The sequence below is a fragment of the Peromyscus maniculatus genome, chromosome 10, assembly GCF_049852395.1.
Source record: "Peromyscus maniculatus bairdii isolate BWxNUB_F1_BW_parent chromosome 10, HU_Pman_BW_mat_3.1, whole genome shotgun sequence".
Taxonomy (NCBI): domain Eukaryota; kingdom Metazoa; phylum Chordata; class Mammalia; order Rodentia; family Cricetidae; genus Peromyscus; species Peromyscus maniculatus.
Window position 1 is genome coordinate 70,923,051 of NC_134861.1, and position 23,902 is coordinate 70,946,952.

Genomic DNA, 23,902 nt, shown 5'->3' on the forward strand with positions numbered 1-23,902 from the left:
CACAAGGCGCATTGAATTTACAAATGGCTTTGACAGTGAGCATATTTGTTCGAACTGTCCACCTCTTGTGAGGCATGTCGCAATTGCTCTGGACTGTTACAGTTGACAGTATTATGGGTTAGGTTTCTTTCTTTTATTTTTTTGATTTTTTTTCCGGTGGACTTAAAATCAAAAGCTAAAATCAAGGGCTGGGGATGTTGTTCAGTTGGTAAAATGCGTCCCTGTCATGCTTCCGTCCCCAGTATTGCATAAAGCCAAGCCTAAGCGTGGTGGTAAGTGCTTATACTCCCAGGCAGGAAGGTCAGAAGTTCAAGGTCATTCTGAGCTATGTGGTGAGTTGAGGCCAGCCTGAGCTGTGTTTTAACCTGTCTCCAACAAACAGCCAAACAAAACTGTTTTAAACATCGAAACTCTGGGAATCATTGTGTCCATTCTGACATCCTAGGGTAACGATGACAGTTATGGGCAATTCTATGCATGGTTTATTCTGTAAATAAGCTTAGCCTCCAGGGGGAAAGGAATTATGTACTGCAAAAATTAGAATTAATGAAAGTCAAGATAATAAATGCACCGGGTTAGCACAGAAATTCAGGCTACTTAGTGACACTGATGTGTAATTGCTTACAAGATTCAGTGCTAAGAAATGCTAATGTAAGTCCTTGATTTGCAGTGGTCTCAATTCTTGAAAAGTCCATTCGTTCTGAAATTTTCTCATGTAGATTTTAGTATAGTTAGTGGTGGGGGGTAGGGAGCCAATCCCTTATATAGGAGACTTGGAGTTTTCATTAAAACAAAACAAAGCCACACGTTTTTTTCCCCCCATTGAATTTGCATTACTGTGATTCCTCTTGGGAGTGCTTGCCCAAGGTGTATGTAGAAGTCAAATTCTTAGTTCTGAAAAGTTAGATGCCCTTGGGGGGAAATGGTGATGTATTTCCCTTGCAAATGAAAATTGAGGAGAAGTGTGTAATTGTAAAAAACTCCAAACTTTACTCCAAAGACACTACTCTTTCCCAGAATCTTCTTGATATTGGGAAAAAATTCTATCGGCCAGCTGTGTGGGCAGCCTGCATCGCTTATCAGGAGCTCCTGGCTGTATCAAAGGGTCCTGGATAGCTCTTTCTCCAGTCTTAAGGGTATTCCCTTCAGTGACAGACCTCAGCCATGAGGGAGGGCTACTGAGGTCCACAGGGATCGGGGAGGGAAAGGAGGACTCACCTTCCTCAGGATGCTTCTGTAGAGCCGACTTGTGTGAAGCTCACGTGACTGGAGTCTACAGTGATGGCTGGACCACACCACATTGACTCTCAGTGCCACCAACAGCTTCACTCCATTCATGGAAGGGTGCGAACCGGGCACCAGAAACAAGTTAAGAAAATGTTCTTTAATGGATTAGTTCTAAATCACTGCATCAAATAATTAACATCCTGCTTGGTGCTCACATGATCATTTATATACCAAAATCAGCCAAAGTAATAAATCACCCGTAATGATGCTTCTTGATGAGAAAGTTCCCCTTTGACCACTTCCGCAAAGTCCAGACTGCTTTGGCTGTATTTGGGGTTATCAATCGATAAATCCAGTTACAGATGGCTAGAGCCTCGCTAGGTGGAAGCAGCTATTTGTGGGACAGCCTGCAAGCCCATTTGCCAACAACGAAGGTGGACCTGTCAAGCCGGCCATGGAGATGGCTTCAGACCGCCTGCCAGCCATCTGGGTTGTCCACCTGGCTGGAATCTCAGGGTCTTTTTTACCAGTGTGGAACGAGAATGGCGGCCTGCCTTCAAGGACTGCTCAATTTGGGGGCTTGGAGCAAGCCTGCCCTTGAAGGAAATCCTCAAGGAACAGCAAAGCTAAGAGAACACTTTCCATAACTGGAAAGTTCCTCCCACCTCTTAGCACTTAGAGTCTGTGTCTGTCTTCCTCTTGCTCCTCAGTGGTTGGTTTTTGGCTACTGGGATTGAAGCCTAAGGCTTGCCTCTTGAGTTGGATGCCCAGCACCCCTGTTTTCTATTAAAAAGGGTGGGGGTGAAAGATTTTCCAAATGAGTAGGTGTCCAAACAAACCATCATGCCTTTCTCTGTGGGGTTTTGTTTTGAAAGGCTTTTGCCTTTTAGTGCTGCTCGGAGGCTTGCTCCTGGACTTAGTAGCTGGGATTCTGAAACCGTAAATAGAGCGGTCCTTCGTGGATGTCCTTACTGTTGACTTGCTTCTTGGAAGCTGTGGGGCTTCCCAGGTGACTGGAACGCACCCGATGCTTGTGACCTTGCTGTCTTGTTCCATGAGGAACTTCTTCAAGCGCAGACTCCAAGCCCCACACTGAGCTGTCCCTGAAGGCAAGACTTCTTGCTTTCACACCGGTAAAGGACCCTGAGATTCCAGCCAGTTGGGCGACCCAGATGGCTGGCAGGCGGTCTGAAGCGGTCTAGATGGCTGGCTTGCCAGGTCCACCTTTGCTGTTGGCAAATTGGGTATGCTGTGTGATTTACATGCAGGCCGTCCTGCAGTGTAGTTGAATGTATCTACTTATGTATTTTTAAATTCAAGCTTTTCTTACCTCAAAAGTTAGGTTTGGTAAACCCAGAAAATGTATCAAGAAGCAAAAATGAAAAACAAATTTTATGTTTACCATTTAAAAGTTTTTTGTTTTTATATTTCATTACTTCCCATTGTTAATATCCCTTATTTTTTAATTTTCTTCTAGACCGTGTGTGTGTGTATCTATCTATCTATCTATCTATCTATCTATCTATCTATCTATCTATCTATCTATCTATCTATCTATCTATTTATATGAGGCTGTCAGCTGGATGTTCTTGCAGAGGACACAGGTTTGGTTCCCAGCAGTCACATAATGGCTCACAACCATCCATTACTCCAGTTGCAGGGGATCAGTTTCCCTCTTCTGCCCTGCACAGGCACACACCTGGGGCACATACATACATGTAGGCAAAACAGTCATATATATGAAATAAATAAATCTTAACCAAGATGAGATTGTGTTATTTCGTATCCTGGCTTTTTAGTGTTGAGTACAGATGTATTGAGGATATCTTTTCAAGTCGTAAAATATTCTTCCACAGCCTCCCCTTGGTATCTCTTTGTACAGATCTTTCATAACTCCTTTAAGCCCACATCTGATACGATTTTGAGACATTATAGAGTAAGACAGTTCTAAAATGATGTGGCTGAGTTTTTAAAAGGAACCTGTCAGGAGTTTATAATCATCTTGTTTAATCTTGAAGGAGTGACCTTGCCCGAGTGCCTGGAGTTAGGAAGTTGCCATCTGTCATTGTGCTTCATGCTCTTATGTCTTCCACACGCTGTCAGTTCTCAGGACCATTCTAAATTAAGGACTAATTCTCAGGTTGTCTTCAGTGTGGTAGTTAATCTATGTAAAAAATAGTTGCTGGTCTTCACATTAATCTATTAGGAGACTTCATACATTTATTTGAGATCGGGCCGTACTTGAATCTGTTTTTATTGTCTCTTAAACTCAGACCGAGTATTGTTTTGATGTGACTTTTTTTTTTAACAGTTGTTTTCCATTGCGCGCAGGCGCTCACGTACATCCATCCATGCCACGCTGTGCGTGTACAAGGCAGAGGACAGTTTAAGGGAGTGAGTTCTCTCCTTCCACCATGTGACTCCTAGGGATTGGACTCAGGTTGTCAGGCTTGGAGGCAAGTGCCTTTACCCACGGAGCCATCTCACTGGCCCCTTGATGTGACGTTATAAAATCTCTCCAGAGAAAGAGAATCTCTGGATACTAGAATGGCTAGAGATGTTGAATTTGGAAGGAAACGTGTGGAAACGAGCCATTGACATAGAACTTGGCCCTTTGACTCTGAAAAAAGATGGCAATAGATGTCCTTCTAAACATCTTTCTCGGCTCCAATGTCCGTCATTCCTTTCCTTCACCTCTCATAAGGTAATGGGTCTTGGGGTGTGTGTGACGCTACTGACAGTGTCTTTGTGAACGCCAGACCTCTGGAGAATGCAGCCACCTTCCTGGGTTCCTGGGTCCCTGTATTACCTAGGTGCCTCATGTGGTCTAACTTTTTTTTTTTTTTAATTAAATGTGGGAAAGCCAAGAAGTAGGTTGAGTGTGTGACTATAAACTTCAATGACGTTGCCCCCTGACCCCTCCCGACAGGAGCGTGAGTAGTCCTTTTAGATCGTGGACCTTCTGCTGTGTGGAAATTTCCTTTTCATTTGAGCCAGGTGTGTTTTCACATCAAATTAGCCTTGTTCGTTTATAAATGGATGCAGGGTCGCCTCTGTTTCAGCGGGAATTTAAATTAATCCAAGAATAGGTACATAATTTTTCTGTGGGCATTATGTCAATATCCTCTGAATTATGTGGCAAAATGAATTACCTACTTTGCAGAGTAGAAAAATGACATTTCAGCCTGTGCCTGTGCGTCTTGGCAGAGCGCATAGGTTTGTGATGGGCGTTCAGGGCCCCGGCCTGGCCCGCATCTGGACTACGCGGCACTGAGGGTCCGGGAATTGAGCTTAAGGAGTCTGACTGAAGCAGGCTTCCTCCAAGTGGAGACGCTATTTGGGGGCTCCATCTTGAAACCAGGAGGGTTTTGATGTTGTCTGTTTCTTTAGTTGTCTGTGTGGCGTTAGGCATGTGTGTTTGCATGTTCCCATCTGTATGCACATGCAGGTGGACAAGTGTGTGTAGAGGCCAGAGGTTGAACATTTCCTTATTAAAGCAAGGTCTCTCCCTTGACCCGTGAGCTTGCTGACGCAGTAGCCTAGGTAACCAGCAAGCCCCTGTCTTGGCTTCCGTACCGGGTTATGGGTGGGGCCGCCAGTCGGTACTGGGGCTCCCAACTCTAGTCGCATTTCCCTTACTCTTGCACAGCAAGCACGTGACCCCTGAGCCTTCTCCCCAGCTCCTAGGGGCTCTTTCTGATGGCTTTTAGAACAGGGATTCTGAAAACTACACATGTGGTCACTGGGTTTGAGCAGCCAACGGATCAAGAAAAAAAAAAATTTTAAGTAGTTAAAAAGGCCAGAAGATTTTTGAATAAAAAAAAATAAATAAAACTCATCATCTAGTTGGGGATACCACTTCATTAAGGTGGCATTGGTTGTTAAAATGAGTTCTGCGTTGGAAATATCTGGGTATAGGAGACTATAGTTGAAGTTTTGTGGTTTGTTGGACAAAATTCTGATTTAAAATGGCCTATTTTGGGGGGTTGGTGGTGTGTGTAGTCAGTTTGTAGAGCTTGCTTAGCATGCATGGAGGTGCCGTGGGTTTGATCTCCCCAACATAAATGAGCATGGTGGTGTACTCCTGTAATTTCAGCTCTCTGAAGGTGGAGGCAGGAGGTTCAAGGTCATCCTTGGCTACATAGGGAACTTGAAGTCAGCCTGGGCTAGATGAGACCAGGCCAAAGTACCCATTTGCCAGTTTTTAGATATCCTTAAGAAGGGACAAAATGCAATATATTTCCAAAATATCTATTCTAAGGATTTCTGTAACACATGCCTATAATATTTCTTTTATTTATTTTTTCTTTAAATCAGCTACAGTTATTTTATACTGCTGTTTGAGGCTGGTTTACATTCCCTCTCATTATAACAATACTGTGACAGGAATATAGCTTCTATCCAGACCCAGCTAGAATGGTGACAGATTGTTGAACATGGCTACTGCATCACCATTCTGCCCCAGCAAACCCAGAGTTGTAAAAACAAAAATCCATCCTTCTGACCACTTCCCATTTGGCCTTGTATTATTTGGAGTCTGCCCCTCCTCCTGCTGATTATAGAGTACGGGCAAATTGTATTGGGCACGGGAGCTGGTTAAGGTGGGCAGGGCCAGAGAAGGTCTACTCAGAACCACTCCCCTGCAGGAGGTGAATGGAAGGCGAGTCTCCCCAGCTTCCTGCTGTGTGCCTGGAGCCTCCTGGTGCTAGCCGCCAACTCTTGTTCTATGTACCGCATTCTTAAAATTAATTTTGTTCTTGTTTTCCACATGGACCTGATGGTGCTGAGAAGAATATTTTTCAAAATCACCAATCTGCGGGGTAAATCAGTGTTTCGGATTTTAATTGCATGAGCAACAAATTCTCACATTACATTAACAAATTACTGCCTACAAGCTGATCATTGTTGAGGATACCGGATGGCTTAAGTCTACAATGCTTTTCAAATGGAAAAGGCTATTTAAAAAAAAAAATCTGCACAGGAAACATGTAACTTAGACACTTCTTAGGCTTATCAAAAACCCCAACTTGGGAGGAATTAGGGAATGTGTCATTTGATATCCTACTTATTTCAGAATGTCTAAGAAACTACAGCTCTGACTTAACCTGGAGAATTGCAGAGTTATGTATCTTTAGCAGTGGAATGCATATTTAATGCCATACATGGTGCATTGAGCCACTTATAAAATGCAGATAAGCTCAGATTTTCATTTTAGCAATCAGTTCTACCTAGCTCATTCTTTATGCATTAAACATTTTCCTAATACAACCTGCCATGGACATCCCACACTGGACCAGTGTGACTTAGCCTTTTCAGAATGAGGTATCACACCACCAATACTGAGGGCAGGGCTGGGACTAAGTAAATAGGAGGACAAAATTGGAGGAGGCCCTCACTCATAGGTCCCCACGTGCACCTTCAGGGCTAGTGTTTCTGAACTGTGGGCCACTTCTCTGGCCCCTTCTAGTCCTGGCCTCCATTGGGTTCCTTTAAGATACTTTGTTTAAAAAACAAAACAAAACAACAACAAAAACCACACAAAGTGCTGGGTCAGCCCTTTGGCTTACAGAAGCTGGGGGTCGGAGAAGGAATCTTCATTTGGTGTCTCAGAAAGCCTAATGCACATCTAAGGTTTAGGGCCCTCTGAGGCCCGGCAGGACAAAAGCAATTCAGCTAGCCTCAGGTAATGACCCACCTGGGATAGCAGCTTTAAAAACAACCACCAAAACCTCCTCAGTTAACCAACCCAGGAGCAAGTAGGCCAGTCAGACCACATCGCCGGCCGCGGCCAGCCATTATGTAACTGCTACCAGGTGTCACGCTAGAAGGCTTGTCACTAAAGCAAAGAATAATTGATAATGCATGTTTGAGCCGTTCCAATTTTTTAATTAAAAATGTTTTATACATTCACTTTTGGCTCCATGTTCACTGTATGATTAAAAAACAAAGGCTGGAAGAATAAAGTAGAAACAATCCCTATGCCTCTTAGCCAGTGTCAGCCCTGTTAATGCCATAAGGTGCCCTTTCAGCGTTTAAGAATTCTTTTTCTGTTGTCCATCTTAGGACATGATGGCCCTAAGCAAGGGTGAGGGACAAAATCAGTGGACCCAGCTAATGAGTTTGAGATGTTTGCGTCCTGCCGTCTCCGCCACCTCTTTGTAGACTTCCCTACTCATTGTTAATGTCAGTATTTTTTTAGACTCCACCTGTCTAAGGTGTACATGTAGATTCCCTGTCTCTTGCTTCTCTGTTTTGAGAGTAAGGGGACTAGGTCTCCTGGCCAGGAAAGCCACAGTTAGATTCCAGTTATCTCCTTACGACATTGATCACCCTTGGGTGGTCTCATATCCATTCCCTAGCTCTTACTGGGTGTCTACTGCCACCAGACCTACGCCATTAGTCTAACCTATGGCTCTTGCCATTGAAAGTCTGATGAAGGAGGCAAAGCATGAGCTTGAATAACAAAGTCGGATGTTCCTCGGGGCCCCAGGAATGGAGATAGAGCTTGGCTTGGAAGAAGTGTGGGGTGGCTTAGAAAAGGAGGGTGACTCTTGAGCTGAGTCCAGAGGGACCCACCGTATGGCTGCTGTGGTCTCCAGCAAAATAGCATTCTCCTCAGAGTCCACTATTGTTTTGTGCCCTACTTTTCAGCCTGATCCCACAGTTGCTCGTGATAATTAAATGAAACTTGCCAGATGGATGCTTTCGCAAGATAATGGCACGTCTTCTTGCTCTATTTGTGAAAGCTGGCATTAGATCCAAATTCTCAAGGATGCTCCTACCTTGAGGATGGCTTTGGAAAGTAGTGGTTCTTTTGTGGTGTTTGCCAAATGGCCTGCCATCAGCAGGACCAGGTTGAGTGACAGGTGGGTGTGTCATGCATGTGGACACCGATCCCTGCCAACCCATATTGCTTCTGAGGAGGTGGGGTGCTCTACAGAAGAGCAGTGGTCCTGCCGAGATGTCATTTATCATTGTTACTTCCTTCAGGAAAACAAAACTCCTTAAGCTTCTGACCCGTCAGTCTTTCCCTCTCTCATCTGTTGCTCTTATTAGTTCGTGTGTAATTGATGTTGAAATCCCAGCCTTCAGGTTAAAACACACTGTCGTCACACTGTCTTAAAGAAGCAATTTTCAGAGCATTAAAGGGAGAATGAAGGGTGGTAAATATTGTCCATTTAATCTGTAACCAACTTGCTTAATTGGGGGGGGGGGAGAGCATAGCATTCCAATAGAAAACAACTAAATCAGTAATAATAGTAAAAATAACAAATGCATCATCTGTGAGTCATTCTTGGTTCTTTTAAAAGATGTCTATCACATTTACTTATTTGCATGCCATATGCCCCAGCATGCTTGTGAAAATAAGAGTGTGTGAATACAACAGCATACACATGGAGGTCAGAGGGCAGCTGGTGGGAGTCTGTCCTTCCACTGTGTGGGTCCCAGGAATCAAACTCAGATAGTCGGGATTGGTGGCAATCTTTACCTGATGGGATATCACAACAGCTCTCATTCTTAACTCTTTACGTGCTCGGTCACATTTACTCACCACCCTGCAGGATGGTCGCCATTATGCCCTTTCTATAGATGAAGAAAGAGAGTTAAGAGAAGGATTCAGATGGAAGCTTGATCAGTTTGGATTGTCACTACACCCCTGTGTAGTTCTTATAGCCTGCGCTTGTCTCCAGTGACGCAGGGGACCATCTCTACCTGCAGGATGTTGACTGTTAACCACATTCATCCTCAAAGGGTTAGAAGCCCTCGAGGATATTGCCATCAGAACCGTACAGTAGGAGTTCATCTTCCTTTCACTTGAGAAATAATTTCAAGACTTTGAAATTGTTGAATATCAATTGATTATTGTAGTTACACAGGACTGCCAAATTAGAGTCTTCCCGCTGGTACAATTTATGTTTTTGCTGATTATACTCAGGCTGTGGATAATATATATGAACAAAGCCATGGGACTAGTTTCCTCTTCCCGCTTTCTGTCTGTGTTTTTTGTGAAATCAAGGTTTAGATGCTCACACTGTCATTCACTATGGCTTTTTAACTTTCCTGTAAGGATAGCAGTCCAACTCTTTCATCAGCACCACCTCTTGCACATCCTTAAAGGAGAGGATAGCTTCTATTTGTCTGCAACAACTCCTAATTGTATCTATCCCATTGCCCGTCATTTAACATGAAGGGTCCAGGCAGGTAGAGTGGCTTGAACTCCTATTGGCAAGGAGTCTAAGTTGAGAACGCTGATTTTTGACCTGAAGCAGAAACCAGCCAGGTTGATCTGGGCAGCCTCTGCCATATAGAGCTCCTCAGGATCCCTGTGCCTTCGGTGGATGGGGAGGGTCCATGCCATGGACGGCACCCCACTGAACCCTCGTGCCACCCTGGGTATCTCCCATCCCTGGTGTTTGGGAGAGCGGCAAGTCAGGTTCCTTGGCTGCCTCCTGAAGGACCTAGGGATGGGAGAAGAAAGAAGGGAGAGAATCATCCGGGGATGTTTAGCAGACTGACATATGGCTATTTCTCTTCCTGCAGCAAAACCAGAGATCCTGACGTCTGACAGGCTCAAGAATGGCATGCTCCAGTGTGTGGCAGCGGGATTCCCGGAGCCCACAATAGACTGGTATTTCTGTACGGGAGCAGAGCAAAGGTAAGAGGATTATTTTTGGCACTGCTTAAAATTCAGAAGGCAAGGGCTATAATTCAGTTGCATTTCAAATGTGTTTTCAGACTTACTATTTATTTTTTAGAATAAAAAAGCTACATTTTGATTATTTCTTTTTCTCCTATATCTTTGTGGCTTTTTAAGAAGGGGATAATGGCTATATTTTTCCTGGTCGACATTAATTTTGTTTGCTTGAAAAATGATTACTGAATGGCTTCTCTATTTTGGTGGTTATCTTTTTGGGTTTATCATGCAATTTCTAGCCTGCAGGTAGATAAAGCAATTTCCCAGGACAGAGTAATTAGATTTCCATTCTATACACAGGAGGTAATGTGTGTGGGAAATGTGGCTGCAGTTATCATGAAAAAAATTACCTCAGAAGTTAATTGCCAAGTAACCAAAAAGTAATGATCGCACAATTACAACATACATATGGCGTTTGTGAGCAATGGATTTGAAAAAGTATTTCTCCTTGATTAGGTGCCCAGCCCCCGAAACAAGGAACATCTGCCATTGTGTGGCTTTCCCTCGCTGCCCGCACTTAAGCCTTAAATTGTCCTCTCACATTACCTGAAGATGAAAATGGGGTCAGCGTGCCACTTTTACACATGAAACACCACGTTGTGCTCCTGCTTCCAAAGCTTAGTTTGGCTTCATGAATAGTCAGAATAGCAGTGGACATTTTATTTTTCATGGGAGACGTTGTAGGCCGACACGTCAGGATTGGTTATGTGGGATTGCTGTTTGGGTGTGGGTTTTAGCAGAATGTTTTGTTTGGGGTTGCATAAAACCTCTGAAGGTTGTGCCCTCCATGACACAGCCTGCGTGATTATCATGTGCTCAGCAACACGTTTACATGGAAGTTAACCCTGTGGTAAACGCTGGTCTAGCGTACACCGTGCTCGGCTGCACCCACGCCTCTGCCTGGGTGTATCCGAATTTTAGAGGGTAGGGAGAGAGAGCGGACCAGGTGAGCGCCTGACATATGTCAGCCTTTAGTATGCAATGGAAAAGAGGTGTCCGGGGATGTCTTCTGAAGAGAAGATCCCTGCAGCCCGAGTGGTCATCACACACATGGGATGTGCTTCCGACTCCGGGCCCCAGGCCCCTCCCTACTGCACTTTCTGAGTCTTTCTTGTTTCCGTTCTTGTTGATTTCTTCTGATCTCCTCTTCTCCACTCTTTACCTTCAGCCACCACTCCCCCTTTCCAAATTTGTTTCTTTCCAAGAGTCTGTGGTGGGGCGGCATCTGTTGCTGGGGGCCTTTTGAGCCCATTTCTTTCGGCCGCCCTTGAGACTGTCCGGCCCTAGAAACCTAACAGGGGAGAATTGATGAAACCTGGCGAAACTCAGCGGGTCGGGCACTCGGAGGGGTCAGGACACAGGTCCTTGTCCAACCTCTGAACCTTCACTCTCTCTTTCGGCTCTTCCATAGTATTTCCCACACTCACAGGGCCCCAAGGGATTCATTCTCGGGCCACCCCGGCCTTGACCGCTGGGAAAGGGTGTTTTCATTGGGTCTGCGTTTCCAGTCAGACAAGTGTGCCGGACAGAGGTGTCACGTGCTTTATGTGGTGTCCTGGTGGAAGCCGCGCCCCCACACTGTTGCTCTCTTTTGTTGTAGGTGTGCCGTTCCCGTCCCACCAGTGGATGTACAGATCCAGAACGGATCTGTGTCGCCATTTGGAAAGCTGGTGGTGCGGAGTTCCATAGACTCCGGTGTCTTCCGGCACAACGGCACGGTGGAGTGTAAGGCCTACAACGATGTGGGCAAGAGCTCCGCCTTCTTTAACTTTGCATTTAAAGGTAACAACAAAGGTATATTTCCTTTTAATCCAATTCAAGGGGATGCTTAGGCTCTGTGTCCCATACCATGATCTTAACTCCATTCCAGTGTTGGTCATGTCATTTCTGGTAATGCCTACGTCATACCATGCTGTCATCAAACTCACAGGCTCTCATTCCATGCTGGTCTGCTGATGGAGCCCATGCTTTTACCAGTGTAATCTTAACCGTTCTGCTTTACCTGTTCTTTTTGTGTTTGTATGAGCTTCTTGACAAGTTATATACGTCCAGTTAAGTTGAGCATTGGGAACCTTCCTGCCTTATGCATAAAAAATATAATTAGGAGACTTTAAAATTTTAATTCGTTGGATGTGGTGGCACATGCCTTTAAGCTCAGCACTTGGGAGGTAGAGGCAGGTATATCTCTGTGAGTTTGAGTCCAGCCTGGTCTACAAAGCAAGTTCCAGGACAGCCAGGGTTACACAGAGGAAACCCTGTCTCAAGTAACCAATTAACTAACTAACTAAGTGATTAAATTCAATTAAAAATTTTAGTTATTTAAGATGAGTCACACTTTGTTAAATATGTCTCAAAATATAAACAGTATCCTTTATATGATTTTGTCAGCAAATGATTTTTCCCCAGTTTTATTTGTGTGTGTGTTTATGTTTATACATGCTTGCCAGTCTTCACTGTCAGAATCGTACAGAGCTTTGTGCATGCTGTGTAGATGGCCTTCTGTGAGTTACATGCCTTGTCCAGCCACTTCTTTCTTTACATTGTGCTTCCCGAGTGACTAGCAGGCCACATGACCGAATGCGCACATATAAGACGAGGGTACTGGGCACCTGAGTTTCTTTTAGTGCCCAGTTTCTGTGGTATTTAGTAGTGGCCGTAGGGCTCATGCTGAAAAGCTGCATGTCCTCAGTTTTTGGAGAAGGAAGGGCAGAATCAGAGCACTACTCTCCGTGCGTGTTGTTACTTTTCTCAGACAGAGCAAGGAGAAGGATGCTTCAAAAATGCCTTTCCTCTCTGTAAAAGACATTTATGCTCAGTGTAGAACATTTAGAAAGCATAAGAGAGCAGAAAGAAGAAACCCAGAAAGGAAGTCCATTCAGATGGTGCTTCTCATTACAAACAGCGTAACCTTCTGTGTGTGCTACGGAAAGTTCCTTTTCTCTGTAGTCTGGCTTCCACTTAGGTCTTGAAAGATGCCCATGCCCATGCATTACACCATGGGGGTGTGGATATAGTGCAATGTTAGGTCACTTGCCCAGGTCCATCCCTAGCACAAAGTAACAACATCAATGATAATAGAATAAAATAAAAAAGAAGGAAGGAAAGAGAGGAAGGGATGATGCATTTGAACCCCAAGAGTAGGATGTGTTCCCTGCATGCGCCATGAGAGAAGTGGTTCAGTTTGGGACAGGTGGTGGCGGCCAGGCTGTCGTCCTGCCAACGGTTGACAGTCACAATTCTCTTCTCTTGCAGAGCAAATCCAGGCCCACACCCTGTTCACACCACTGCTCATTGGTTTTGTGATCACAGCTGGCCTGATGGGCATTATTGTGATGGTTCTCGCCTACAAATATTTACAGGTGACCATTGATTTGCTCGCTCTCTCTCCCGGATGCCTGCCGCGATGGCCGAGGCATCGATGGTTAAACAGTGACGTGTCTTTCTCTTTCTCCTCCAGAAACCCATGTATGAAGTACAATGGAAGGTTGTCGAGGAGATAAATGGAAACAATTATGTGTACATAGACCCGACACAACTTCCTTATGATCACAAATGGGAGTTTCCCAGAAACAGGCTGAGTTTTGGTCAGTATGAAGCAGGGGCTTTCCACACAGCTTTCTTGTGTATACATAACAATGGTTTTAAGGAACCTGTCCTGGCTTCCTTTGTCTTGTTTCACCTGAAACAAGAAGTGCTTTGTGAAACCGTACTGGAGCTGGCTGGGTTAGCAAAAAGAGCACTATGGTGAAGTGTCTCCAGACACATTCGCCTTCAGTTGCCTTGTTGACTTTGGAACCGCGCAATGTGTCCATCGGGTCCCTCCCGCTGACCTTGTCTTCCTTTCTAAAGGGAAGACGTTGGGTGCTGGCGCCTTCGGGAAGGTGGTTGAGGCCACTGCATATGGCTTGATTAAGTCAGATGCTGCCATGACGGTCGCCGTGAAGATGCTCAAGCGTAAGTGACTGCGGGCCATTCGCTACCTGTGCCCACCACCAGTTTGCCTCACGGGGTTGTTTTTCTTCTGTTTGTTTTGCTAAGATACAGTGTTTTCCATTTTAGCAAGTGCCCATTTAACAGAAAGAGAGGCGCTCATGTCAGAGCTGAAGGTCCTAAGCTACCTGGGCAATCACATGAATATTGTGAATCTCCTTGGAGCATGCACCGTGGGAGGTGAGTCTTGTGTCTACAGCACCTGTTCCCGTCTGTCCAGCTATCAAAATAGGATTTGGGAAGTGCTTAATTATAAGCTTTCTGGGAGACTTTTTTTTTTTAACCTAGTGTTTTGTTTGTTTTTGGTTTTCCTAAGAATGTAGTTTTTTGTTTTTTTGTTTTTTATTTATTTATTTTTTTTATCATTTCTGTGTGTTGGGAGCCTTCAGACTTCCTGTCGTCTTGTTATTTGAGATGCAAGCTATAGTGGTCTACACACTGTGTTGTAGAGCATTGGAACCACTCCCCACGACTGTATTTTGGGGCACATTACTCAGCTTCTCGTTCCCCCTCCCCTTCGTTGGTCTTAGGGACCTCTATCCATCTCTCTGCAGATCAACATTTTAACTTCCACAAATGTGTGAGAACACACAGGATTTTTCTTTGTGCAGAGCCGCTCACAATCTCCTTTGCTCATTAAACATTGCACGCATGTATTGAATTATAATACCCTCCTCCTTAAACAGGTACAGGGATATAGCTTTTGGTTGTATTCCAAGGCAGGGAATAGCCAGGATATGTGCAACATACTCTCATGGATGCTACATCAGCATAGGCCCTTCGCTGGCTTGGCCCACGCAGAAGGCTTTTCTGATCTTAAAGCTTTTCTATATTGCTGGGTCATAATTAGTCACTCAGGAGTTAATGTTCATTTGCCTGCTGTAACTGGAAGTAGCCCCGGGCCTCCCACTTCTCAAATGCATACCAAATAGAGCAAGCTCTTCACTTCTATTAAAAAGAAGCTTCCAATTCTAACCCCTTAGTCAGTGTTCCCCTCAAGGATGTCTTGACGTTTGCAGAAGGCATTTTGTTCTAGAGGAACAAAGGTGTGTAGAGTGAGCCGTGGTGGTCTGTCTCCAGAGAGCCACAGGACAGTAGACAGGTTTAGATAGTGTCTCAAAACAGCCCCTGTAACTGGTGCTTCATCACGCCACGAATTGTTCATGAGACGGTTTCTACCCACGGTAATTCATTGCCTGTTAACTTCGGACCTGTGCTTTTAAACATCCAGAGCACCAACCCTCTTTATAACCTGTAACGCTCAGCAGAACGGGGCGCTTCAGGTTCTTTGCCCACTTTTCCATGGAGCCTGGGCTTAGCTGACTCTTCCATGTGGTTAACTTCCCTACCGGGCTACAGCTCGGGTTCTTCATTTTCATCATAACGTTACAGCAAGGACACAAAAACCTGTCGGAGTCAGAAGTGGATCAAAGGGTCCCGGCAGGAAGCTTGATCACAGGAGAACCTTTGAAAGTCATCACTTGTGGCCGCAAAGCCAGCAGTCACGTCTGGCCCCTAATGTTCGTGTCACTTAGACATCTCGGTAGAAAGGGGCTTGCTTGTTTTATTTCACGGGACACAATGCTGCTCTTCTGATAAGTGATGTTAATAGATAGAATTATGTTGGGCCTGAGAAGGCTTAGCCACTGAAGCTGCATGTTAATAGCCGCGGTCACCCTTGGGGTTTCAACAGGAGGCAGGATTATCTATAGTGTTTCTTGCATCTTGCTAACATTTTATTATATCCTCATAGGGCCCACCCTGGTCATTACGGAGTATTGTTGCTATGGTGATCTTCTGAATTTTTTGAGAAGAAAACGTGATTCATTTATTTTCTCAAAGCAAGACGACCAGGCAGAGGCGGCACTTTATAAGAACCTTCTGCATTCAAAGGAGACTTCCTGGTAAGGCCGATTTGCATAAACAGTCAGCTGTAGACAGGCAGTTCGTGGGGTCATGAGGGTTTGCAATCAAGGCTGATTCTTTAAAAAATGAACTGAGGTACTCTGAGGTGTGAAATCGGAATTATTAAATTATTTACACGCGACTCACTATTTCAGAAGTTCAGCTAGTACCCTTGAAGATTCAAATTGAGATTGTTACTGATTTCTTTTATTGCGTGTTTCTGTTCTCCCTAACCAAATGCCTTTTCTACCTGTTTCTTTTTACCGTGGTTCCATTCTTGTGTTTCCATTCTTGTGTTCCTGAGCTTGGGTCTGTAGGTACCCTCATAGTGGAGTTATTGACAGGGAAGAAGGTAAATGCTACCATGCAGTCATAGTAAGTCTTTGGGGCTGAGCTGAATGGCCAAGAGCAGTGAGCACATTTCCATGTGTAGACTTCTGGTCCTCGGCATTGTTATTGTGTCCCTGGTTGGCCCCCTCACTCTATTGTGTTATGAAGACATCGTTACTAAAGACCATTGTTTGAATTCTGGACCCCTTTGACATTGGTCTGAAGGATGACGACGTAAAGAGTGATGTGTATGCAGCTTCAAATTCCTTGGAGAAAAACGAGTTGGATGTACAAACAGAGTAGAGATCTCTACCGTGGCTTGTGTCTCCTTTCTTCTCAAGAGTGCTTGAGATCCACCATAGAAGGAGCCTCCCCAGGTCCTCCAGGCCAGTGGGAATCGTATTCGTACCTTTAGCCCTTGCAATTCCTGCAGTTGTGTGGTAGATCTTACCTCTTTTCATGTTTCCTTTCAGCCCTGGGTTCAAATCCTCGCACCAGAAACTAAAATGATGAAATTGCTTAGGAAGTGCACTCTGTTTTTAGACGGCAGGCTTTTGTCTTCCAAAGTCTTAATTCTAGACTTTTAAGGAGACCTTAGTAGATGCGGATGAACAGTTATCTCGTGAAGCCTTTTCCCACCACTAAAGTTGAAAATATCAAGTGAAGCTTTGTCTTTTCATTTTAGTCCTGTAAGCTTTAGTCGTTTCTCGTGGTAGTGAATGCCACAAAACCCGTCTTTGGTTAGTTTCTCTTGAACACGGACTCCTCATAAAGAGGCAGGAGCCACTTTGCCTCTAGGCTGGAGCCTGGGCGGGCCCTGCGTGTGTTTTTTAACTTACTGAAATAATGGGCCTGCACTGTTCTGTCCTGTGTGGTGTTCTTTGCGCTTTGGGATCCCATATGGGGTTGGAGCCACCAGCACACTCTGAAGGAGGTTGTTGTCATGGTGTTTCCATGCTAATCAGAGGCAGGAAGTACTAGAAATCTTGAAGACTCTCCAGCCAAATGTTGCAGATTCAAGAGGTCCAGATGGTCTAGAAAATCATCCAAATTATTGGTGTTTATCTGAACCAAACTTGGTTTTCTGAAACCTTTTCCCTCAGTCGCTGTGTGCTCACCATCTCCCCCTTCACATGTCTTGGAAGTCCCTTGCTAGCTTCCCACTTGTCTGACGAGGGGCTAATTTAGAGTCTGAAGTAATGTGAGGTAACAGTTTTTGGCTCCTTGTCTCCCATTAAATCCACTATAGCTGGAGATGGGTCTCTTCTAACCTGATCCTCCCTACCCCCCAAAAAAGACATTCCTGAGGATTGGACCTTAATAGTGAATGGTAAATTAGACCTTAATATCGAAGGGTAAATACTCGTATCTCACAGAACCCATTTGAAACTTTTCCTTCAGCGGTTGCATTACCGTTCTTGACATAAAATCAGTCTGCTGTCTGCTGCAGCAGGGAAGAGCTGCCGCCTGACCCGACAGTGCCAGGGCTGTGTCCCCTTTCCAGTTCTGTTGAGTTCTGACTTGGGTGTTTCATCTCTCCAGCAGTGACAGTACCAATGAGTACATGGACATGAAGCCCGGAGTTTCCTACGTTGTGCCAACCAAGACAGACAAAAGGAGATCTGCAAGAATAGGTGGGTCTCTATCAAGCAGCCAAAACAACCCGGCATGCAGGGACTGTAGTCAGACCACGTTTTCATCTTGTCTCAGGGATAGGGGCTGGGGGTCAGGCGCTGAGTTTCAAGAAATGTGGTACGAGGATTTCTGCCTCTTTCCCACTAAGTGGAATGGCTACATCATTCCCAGGGATAACCTGCTGCGGCCAAGCAGGTGGTCAGTGGCACTTAGGGCTCACGGGTAGATGTTTCAGAGAAATGCATGTTTTTATATCTAATATCTTACTGTTATCTGCGAGGTTTTGAAAATGGACCCACCATTGTCCTAAGGATTCTGAAACCCTATCGGGGATTATTGGCTAGCTATTGACTTTGTGACTCAGTGTCCACCTTTCCTTCTCCCTGAGGAGGTGATTGGCCCAGGAGTTCACTCTGTTCATTCATTGCTAGTCTTTGGTACCGTGACTGCTCCTGGCCTCTCCTTTCCCGCTAAGGTTTTTATTGCTAAGAAACCCCTGCCTTCCTCATAGACTCGTATATAGAGAGAGACGTGACTCCCGCCATCATGGAAGATGATGAGCTGGCTCTGGACCTGGACGACTTGCTGAGCTTCTCCTACCAGGTGGCCAAGGGCATGGCGTTCCTAGCCTCCAAGAATGTGAGTGGCAGTGAGTCTCGAAAGAGGCACAGAGTCCGTCCCCCCCTTTTTTTTTAACTTGAACATTTCTCTAGTCCTAGTTAGAATGCAGAGTGTCATTTTGAAGTGTGGTAACCAAAAGCAGAGGAAATTTCGTTTCTTCACGTTCCAACTGCTGTCTCTTTGGAGTCCCTGCTCTAATTTATAAGCTTGAAAGTGCAAACCTGTCTAAATGAGCTTCCATGAATATTCTTTTATATGCAGTGAATTCATTTAAAACTTTGGCTTCAAGATGTGGGATACACTTGTAGAAAATGGAAAGATAATGGTTTTATCAGCCAATGCGGGAGTCCGGAGTGGGCCTCTCTGGGCCTCGCTATTACTACAGCGCACAGCTGGGCTCTCTCAGGGGGGGCCCTACAGGCTGTATGTATGGAGTGCCAGGAAGTAAGAGGTCAGAGAGAGCAAAGAACAGTTAAGAAAAGGATGGTGGTGGGAAGAGAAGGCTGGAGCCTGATCCTGGTAGGGACAGAGGTATCCCCCAGGAGAAAGGAATCACCCAAGAGTGACATTTCCAGGCAACAACCAAACTGAGAGATGGGTTGAAATGAAGACCTCCTTCCTTATGTCCTTGGGAGATATCAAGTTGAAGCTGTGAAATGGTGTTTTTTTTAGGAGAAGACATTCAAAGAGATGCATACCAAATGAACTTTCAGCTTAGAAATGCAGTTTGACTATTTATAATACATTTTCGTATGAATGAAAGCAGTCGGAGGGGGAGAAAGACATTTATTAGAATTGGGTTGGGAAGCAATTATAGTAATTAGAGTTCTGATCGTGTGAAACACAAAATGTGCATATCATTTGCGGCATACTTTTTATTTTTGGTGTACTAAATACTTTAAAACAAAAGTTTTTGTTTTTTTTTTAATGTAAACAGCATTGTAGTATTAAAAATAGTTTTCTCTTTGAGAGCTGATGTGAATGGCTGTCAATTTTCTTTCTACCCCAATAGTGTATTCACAGAGACTTGGCGGCCAGGAATATTCTCCTCACTCACGGTCGGATCACAAAGATTTGTGATTTTGGTCTAGCCAGAGACATCAGGAATGATTCAAATTATGTGGTTAAAGGAAACGTGAGTACCTTTCTCTGTTCGATGGGTCTACACAGAGCGTTTTGGTATCCTGTATCCAGTTTTGAGGCAAAATTGTTTTCTATGATCGCCATAATTCAGCCCCTACCTTGTAATGCCAGCTTTTTAGCAAAATTTAAACGGAGTGCTGAGCACTACTACCACTTACATTTGATAATAGAATTCTTAGTTATAATTATGTAATTAGGGGGCATGTGAAGGAAACAGAAATAGCCTTAATTTTCATTATAGTCTGAGAATAGCAATGAATTTGATTTTGCTCAACTGTAACAAATGTAGACCTGAAGGTCACAGTAGGCAATTTTTTTTTTTTTTTTGAGGTTGAAATACCATGTGAAAATGACTACAGTCTAAGATGGTATCAGAGTTAGCTGTATGGAATGCTGGGTCTCGTAGTCAGTGTAGGGCTATTAAGTAGACTCATAAATAATGGTTGGTTTGTGGAACATAGTGAATTTTTCAAAGTGCTATATTTCACCACCGGCCTTTTCTATAACCTCAAACACACCCGTGCCTTAGAACACATTGTCTTCCAATTTTTATAGCAGGAGAAACTAAGGTGTAGTATATTTCAGTGATTTATATCTGAGATAGCATAGTCAATAGGAGCCAATGGGTATGGAAGGCCATAACCTCCTAGATATATATTCTTCGGTGCCTATTTTTCCCAGGGCCATTTGAGCAGTCCATATTTATTCCTGGAGGTCAAGTTTTGTGTCTGTCACGATGATGCAGTGCCTTCTCTTTCATCACCATGGTACTCTGTTGGTAGGCTGTGCACAACTTGGTTTTGTAAAGGTGTTGCTGGCTTTATATCCTAGCTCAGTCATACAGTTCTGAAAAGGCTCTAGCAAGGTCAGATTTTTTTTTTTTCTTCAGAAGAACTGATAAGACCAAATTCTACCCATCCTGGCTTAATACTTGAAGGAAAATGGAAAATGCTTTAGTATTTCGGCCTCTGAATGTTGATATAGGGGCAAATAATAGGGAAATGGAGTGTCTCGGCCCAGGCTGGCTGAGTCCTGATCTGGTCCCATTTGCAGGGTGTGTAACTGACAAGAGGTAATTACTCAGTAGTTAAAGGAGTTAGTGCTTGGCAGAGGTCTCAACACAGGCCCATTCTCATTCCTCTTTGTGGTTTGGAAACGAAACCATCAGGATAGAGCTTGGGTCCCAGCGCCTCCCTGGCTAACTCTGCAGGTGACAGGTTCGTTCGTTGAACTAACCAGTTGTTTGAGGGAGTTGAAAGCAAGGAAATGCACATGACATGGTGCTGCGTGGGAGCTGAAGTTGTAGTCATTGCCCAGTCTCTTCGTTCTCTGAAAATTCTTTCAGTTCTTGAGAATTCTTCATTATTTTTCCACCCTGGGCTCTGAGTCCAGGGTAGCCTATGGGTCCCTTGTCAGAATACCATTTCAAATGAACAGAATACTTAGATTTAACCAAGGAAAGCAGGTATGGTGGATGGCAGTGACCAGATTTTGAAAAGAGAATTTATGGTAGACAACGTACGTGCTTCTTTATTGTATGGAGCAACATATCATAAAAGCTATTCTAATTTCAAAATGATAGTGAGTGCAAGTTTTGTTTTGAGATTCCAGGAAATATTGAGATTGAATGTGAAGGTGTCTGGGGGCTGCAGAGGACTCGTCCTCTTTTACTGCTTTTTATAGTTTTAGAAAATGCTAGACTTCACTTAGAAGTTAATTTTTGTTAGATACCCAGCACCCTTGAGACACTCATCAATCCTAAATTAACAGTCCTGGTTGGAATTGCAGCATAAAATCTGGGATTAGATGGTAGATAAGTTTTATAGTTTGCATCATTCCTTACCCCAACCCCACACTAAAATAACCTTAGCCCTCGAAGAGGCTCTCTGCCTAGTGTTCAGTCCTAAATGGATTTAAAGGATTGATTTAGTTTCACGTGGCAGATTAACATCGAGAAATCCTGTCAGACGCTAAGAGGCACAGTCATGGTAAGTTCGGTTTGACCGAGTGGAAGGGTCCTGAGTGTCTCCTGATGTAAGCACCAATTCTGCCACTTCCCACCTCAGAAAGCCAGCCACAGCTCTCACTGGTGCTTGTTGGTCTGGGTGCCTATTAGTGAGTCGGACACCATCAGGCATTTTTACCTTCATTGCCTGGTAAGTTATTATCCCATGCAACAACTCCTGAAGTGTTATTTTTGTTTTGCAAGGTGATTCTGAGGCTGGCTTCTCTGTATTTAGATAACTTCTCCAGCAGGCGAGTGAGGGATAGTTTGGATTGCAGGCGGCAGAAGTCCAAGAGTAAAGAAAGCAAGGGATCAAGGCCAAGGGTTGGCAGAGAAATTCTGCAACAAAAAGTTCAGCGCTGGATCCTTTTCTCTTTCTCTGTTTTATCATTCCTGTGCATAGCCCTCTTCATCCTGGTCAAAGATGTCAGACAGATAGCCAGCAGTCATGTCCATAAGGCAGAGGCATGAAGGGGTGCCAACCCACTGCATAAACCTAGGTATTTTAAGGGTATTTTTTTTTCTCATGCCGCTGCATAGAACTTGGATCTTAGCAGCTACAACTAAGAGGTCTAGCTCTAGCTAGCTGCAGAGGAGGCTGAGAAATGTAGTTCTAATTGGGAGAGGCCATATATTTTGTTGGCAGAGGAAGAGTGACACTCTACATGTCTTCGTTGTTCGAGGCCATTATTGGAGAAAGGTTAGAACCGGTGAACTTCTATGTTCTTAGTTTATTTACTATACTGACTCAGTGCCCCCATTTTTAAAGGGCGTTATTAGAACGCTAAGTCCTAAGTGGAAGAGGGTGGCTGGGGGTCATGGAACGTCAAGGTCTTGTTAGGTGGTGCTCATCCCTGCCTTCCAGCCAGGTCCGCATCAGCACAGCTGTCTGTCTGGTCATTTAAGCCTCTTCATTAACTGGTTGGATCTCTGTGTTTCCTCCTAGGCCCGATTGCCCGTCAAGTGGATGGCACCGGAAAGCATTTTCAACTGCGTGTACACATTTGAAAGTGACGTCTGGTCCTATGGGATTTTCCTGTGGGAGCTGTTCTCTTTAGGTAAGATGTTCCTTGCCAAAGACTACCTCATTGCGCAACAGTTTCTAGAGGTGTCCTCTGTATCCTACCAACTCAGGATTAACACTGATTTGCCACCTCTCTGTGCTCCAGGAAGCAGCCCCTACCCAGGGATGCCGGTCGATTCCAAGTTTTACAAGATGATCAAGGAAGGCTTTCGGATGCTGAGTCCAGAGCATGCACCTGCAGAAATGTAAGGGTCCCACACGGGCCTTTTCCTCAGAAAATTTCACAGATTGAAATGTCACTTGGTTCCTTTGGTGGCTACCCTGGCTCAAATGTCATGGCTGTGGTTCTTTTCATATTCTCTTGTCACCAATAGTACGGAAACTTTTGACAGTATCTCACACGCACAGGGTTTTATTCTGTGTATATGGCACTGCACACGCCCTGCTGCATAGCTCAGATTTGTTAGTGAAGTTGTCGTGTGTGTGTGTGTGTGTGTGTGTGTGTGTGTGTGTGTGTGTGTGTGTGTGTGTGTGTGGTGGACAACAGACAGCAGGTTAAGGCATCGTGATGGACATCGGACCCCCATTTTTCAGGTATGATGTAATGAAGACTTGCTGGGATGCTGATCCCCTGAAAAGGCCGACGTTCAAGCAGGTCGTGCAGCTCATTGAGAAGCAGATCTCAGAGAGCACCAAGCATGTGAGTGACAGGCCAGGCTGGGAATCCTCTTCCTCCTTGCCCTAGGGTCGTGGTCCCCAGGCTTCCAGGACAAGGACTGATCTCCCCCGACTCCCTGGCCTTCAGAGGGTGGAAATAAAACAACGGAAGCCCCTTCTTTCTGCTCACACCCTCCCCGACTTCCACTGCCATTCAGATCCTGTGAGATGGGGGAGGGGGGCTTGTGTTGAGATCTGTGGAATTAGATGTTATCATAAGGCCAGGCCAGGCTTCCTCCCTGTCCTGGAATGTCGATCATGGGACTGTCTGGTCTCCTCCTCACATGGCAGGGCCATTCATCCTGGGTGGGTTGGGGTGAGCTAGAATGGAAGCCTGGGAGAAGACAGCCTTGTTACCACAGTCAAGTGAGCTTTCAAGAGCCGGAACCAGCCCATGGCAATGGCTGAGATGCCCACAGCCATGTAGAAGGGCTGTTTGAAGTTAGGACATCCCTCCCGGTGATTTGAGGAGTGTGGAATGAAATTAAATCCATTATTTCCAGTTTGGCTTTTAAGGAAGAGTTAGCCATCTTTCCTGGGACCAGATTTCTGTTGTAGCTGTCCGTCCGTCCATCCCCCCCCCCCCCCCACCCCACACACACACACCCCT

General features: G+C 44.8%; 1 protein-coding gene across 2 annotated transcripts in view; it reads left to right on the forward strand.

The window, feature by feature from the left end:
• Nucleotides 1-23,902, forward strand: part of Kit (KIT proto-oncogene, receptor tyrosine kinase) — a 78,569-nt gene that overhangs the window by 51,906 nt on the left and 2,761 nt on the right. Inside the window, exons 8-20 of one of the 2 annotated variants that reach the window (XM_006979721.4) lie at nt 9,769-9,883; nt 11,523-11,716; nt 13,175-13,281; nt 13,380-13,506; nt 13,772-13,876; nt 13,982-14,092; nt 15,666-15,816; nt 17,690-17,781; nt 18,294-18,421; nt 19,416-19,538; nt 22,498-22,609; nt 22,721-22,820; nt 23,170-23,275. In XM_006979721.4, the coding sequence (XP_006979783.1) occupies nt 9,769-9,883; nt 11,523-11,716; nt 13,175-13,281; nt 13,380-13,506; nt 13,772-13,876; nt 13,982-14,092; nt 15,666-15,816; nt 17,690-17,781; nt 18,294-18,421; nt 19,416-19,538; nt 22,498-22,609; nt 22,721-22,820; nt 23,170-23,275 (1,571 nt within the window). The remainder of the gene's footprint in view (nt 1-9,768; nt 9,884-11,522; nt 11,717-13,174; nt 13,282-13,379; nt 13,507-13,771; nt 13,877-13,981; nt 14,093-15,665; nt 15,817-17,689; nt 17,782-18,293; nt 18,422-19,415; nt 19,539-22,497; nt 22,610-22,720; nt 22,821-23,169; nt 23,276-23,902) is intronic. The other variant, XM_006979722.4, reaches the window with a different exon arrangement.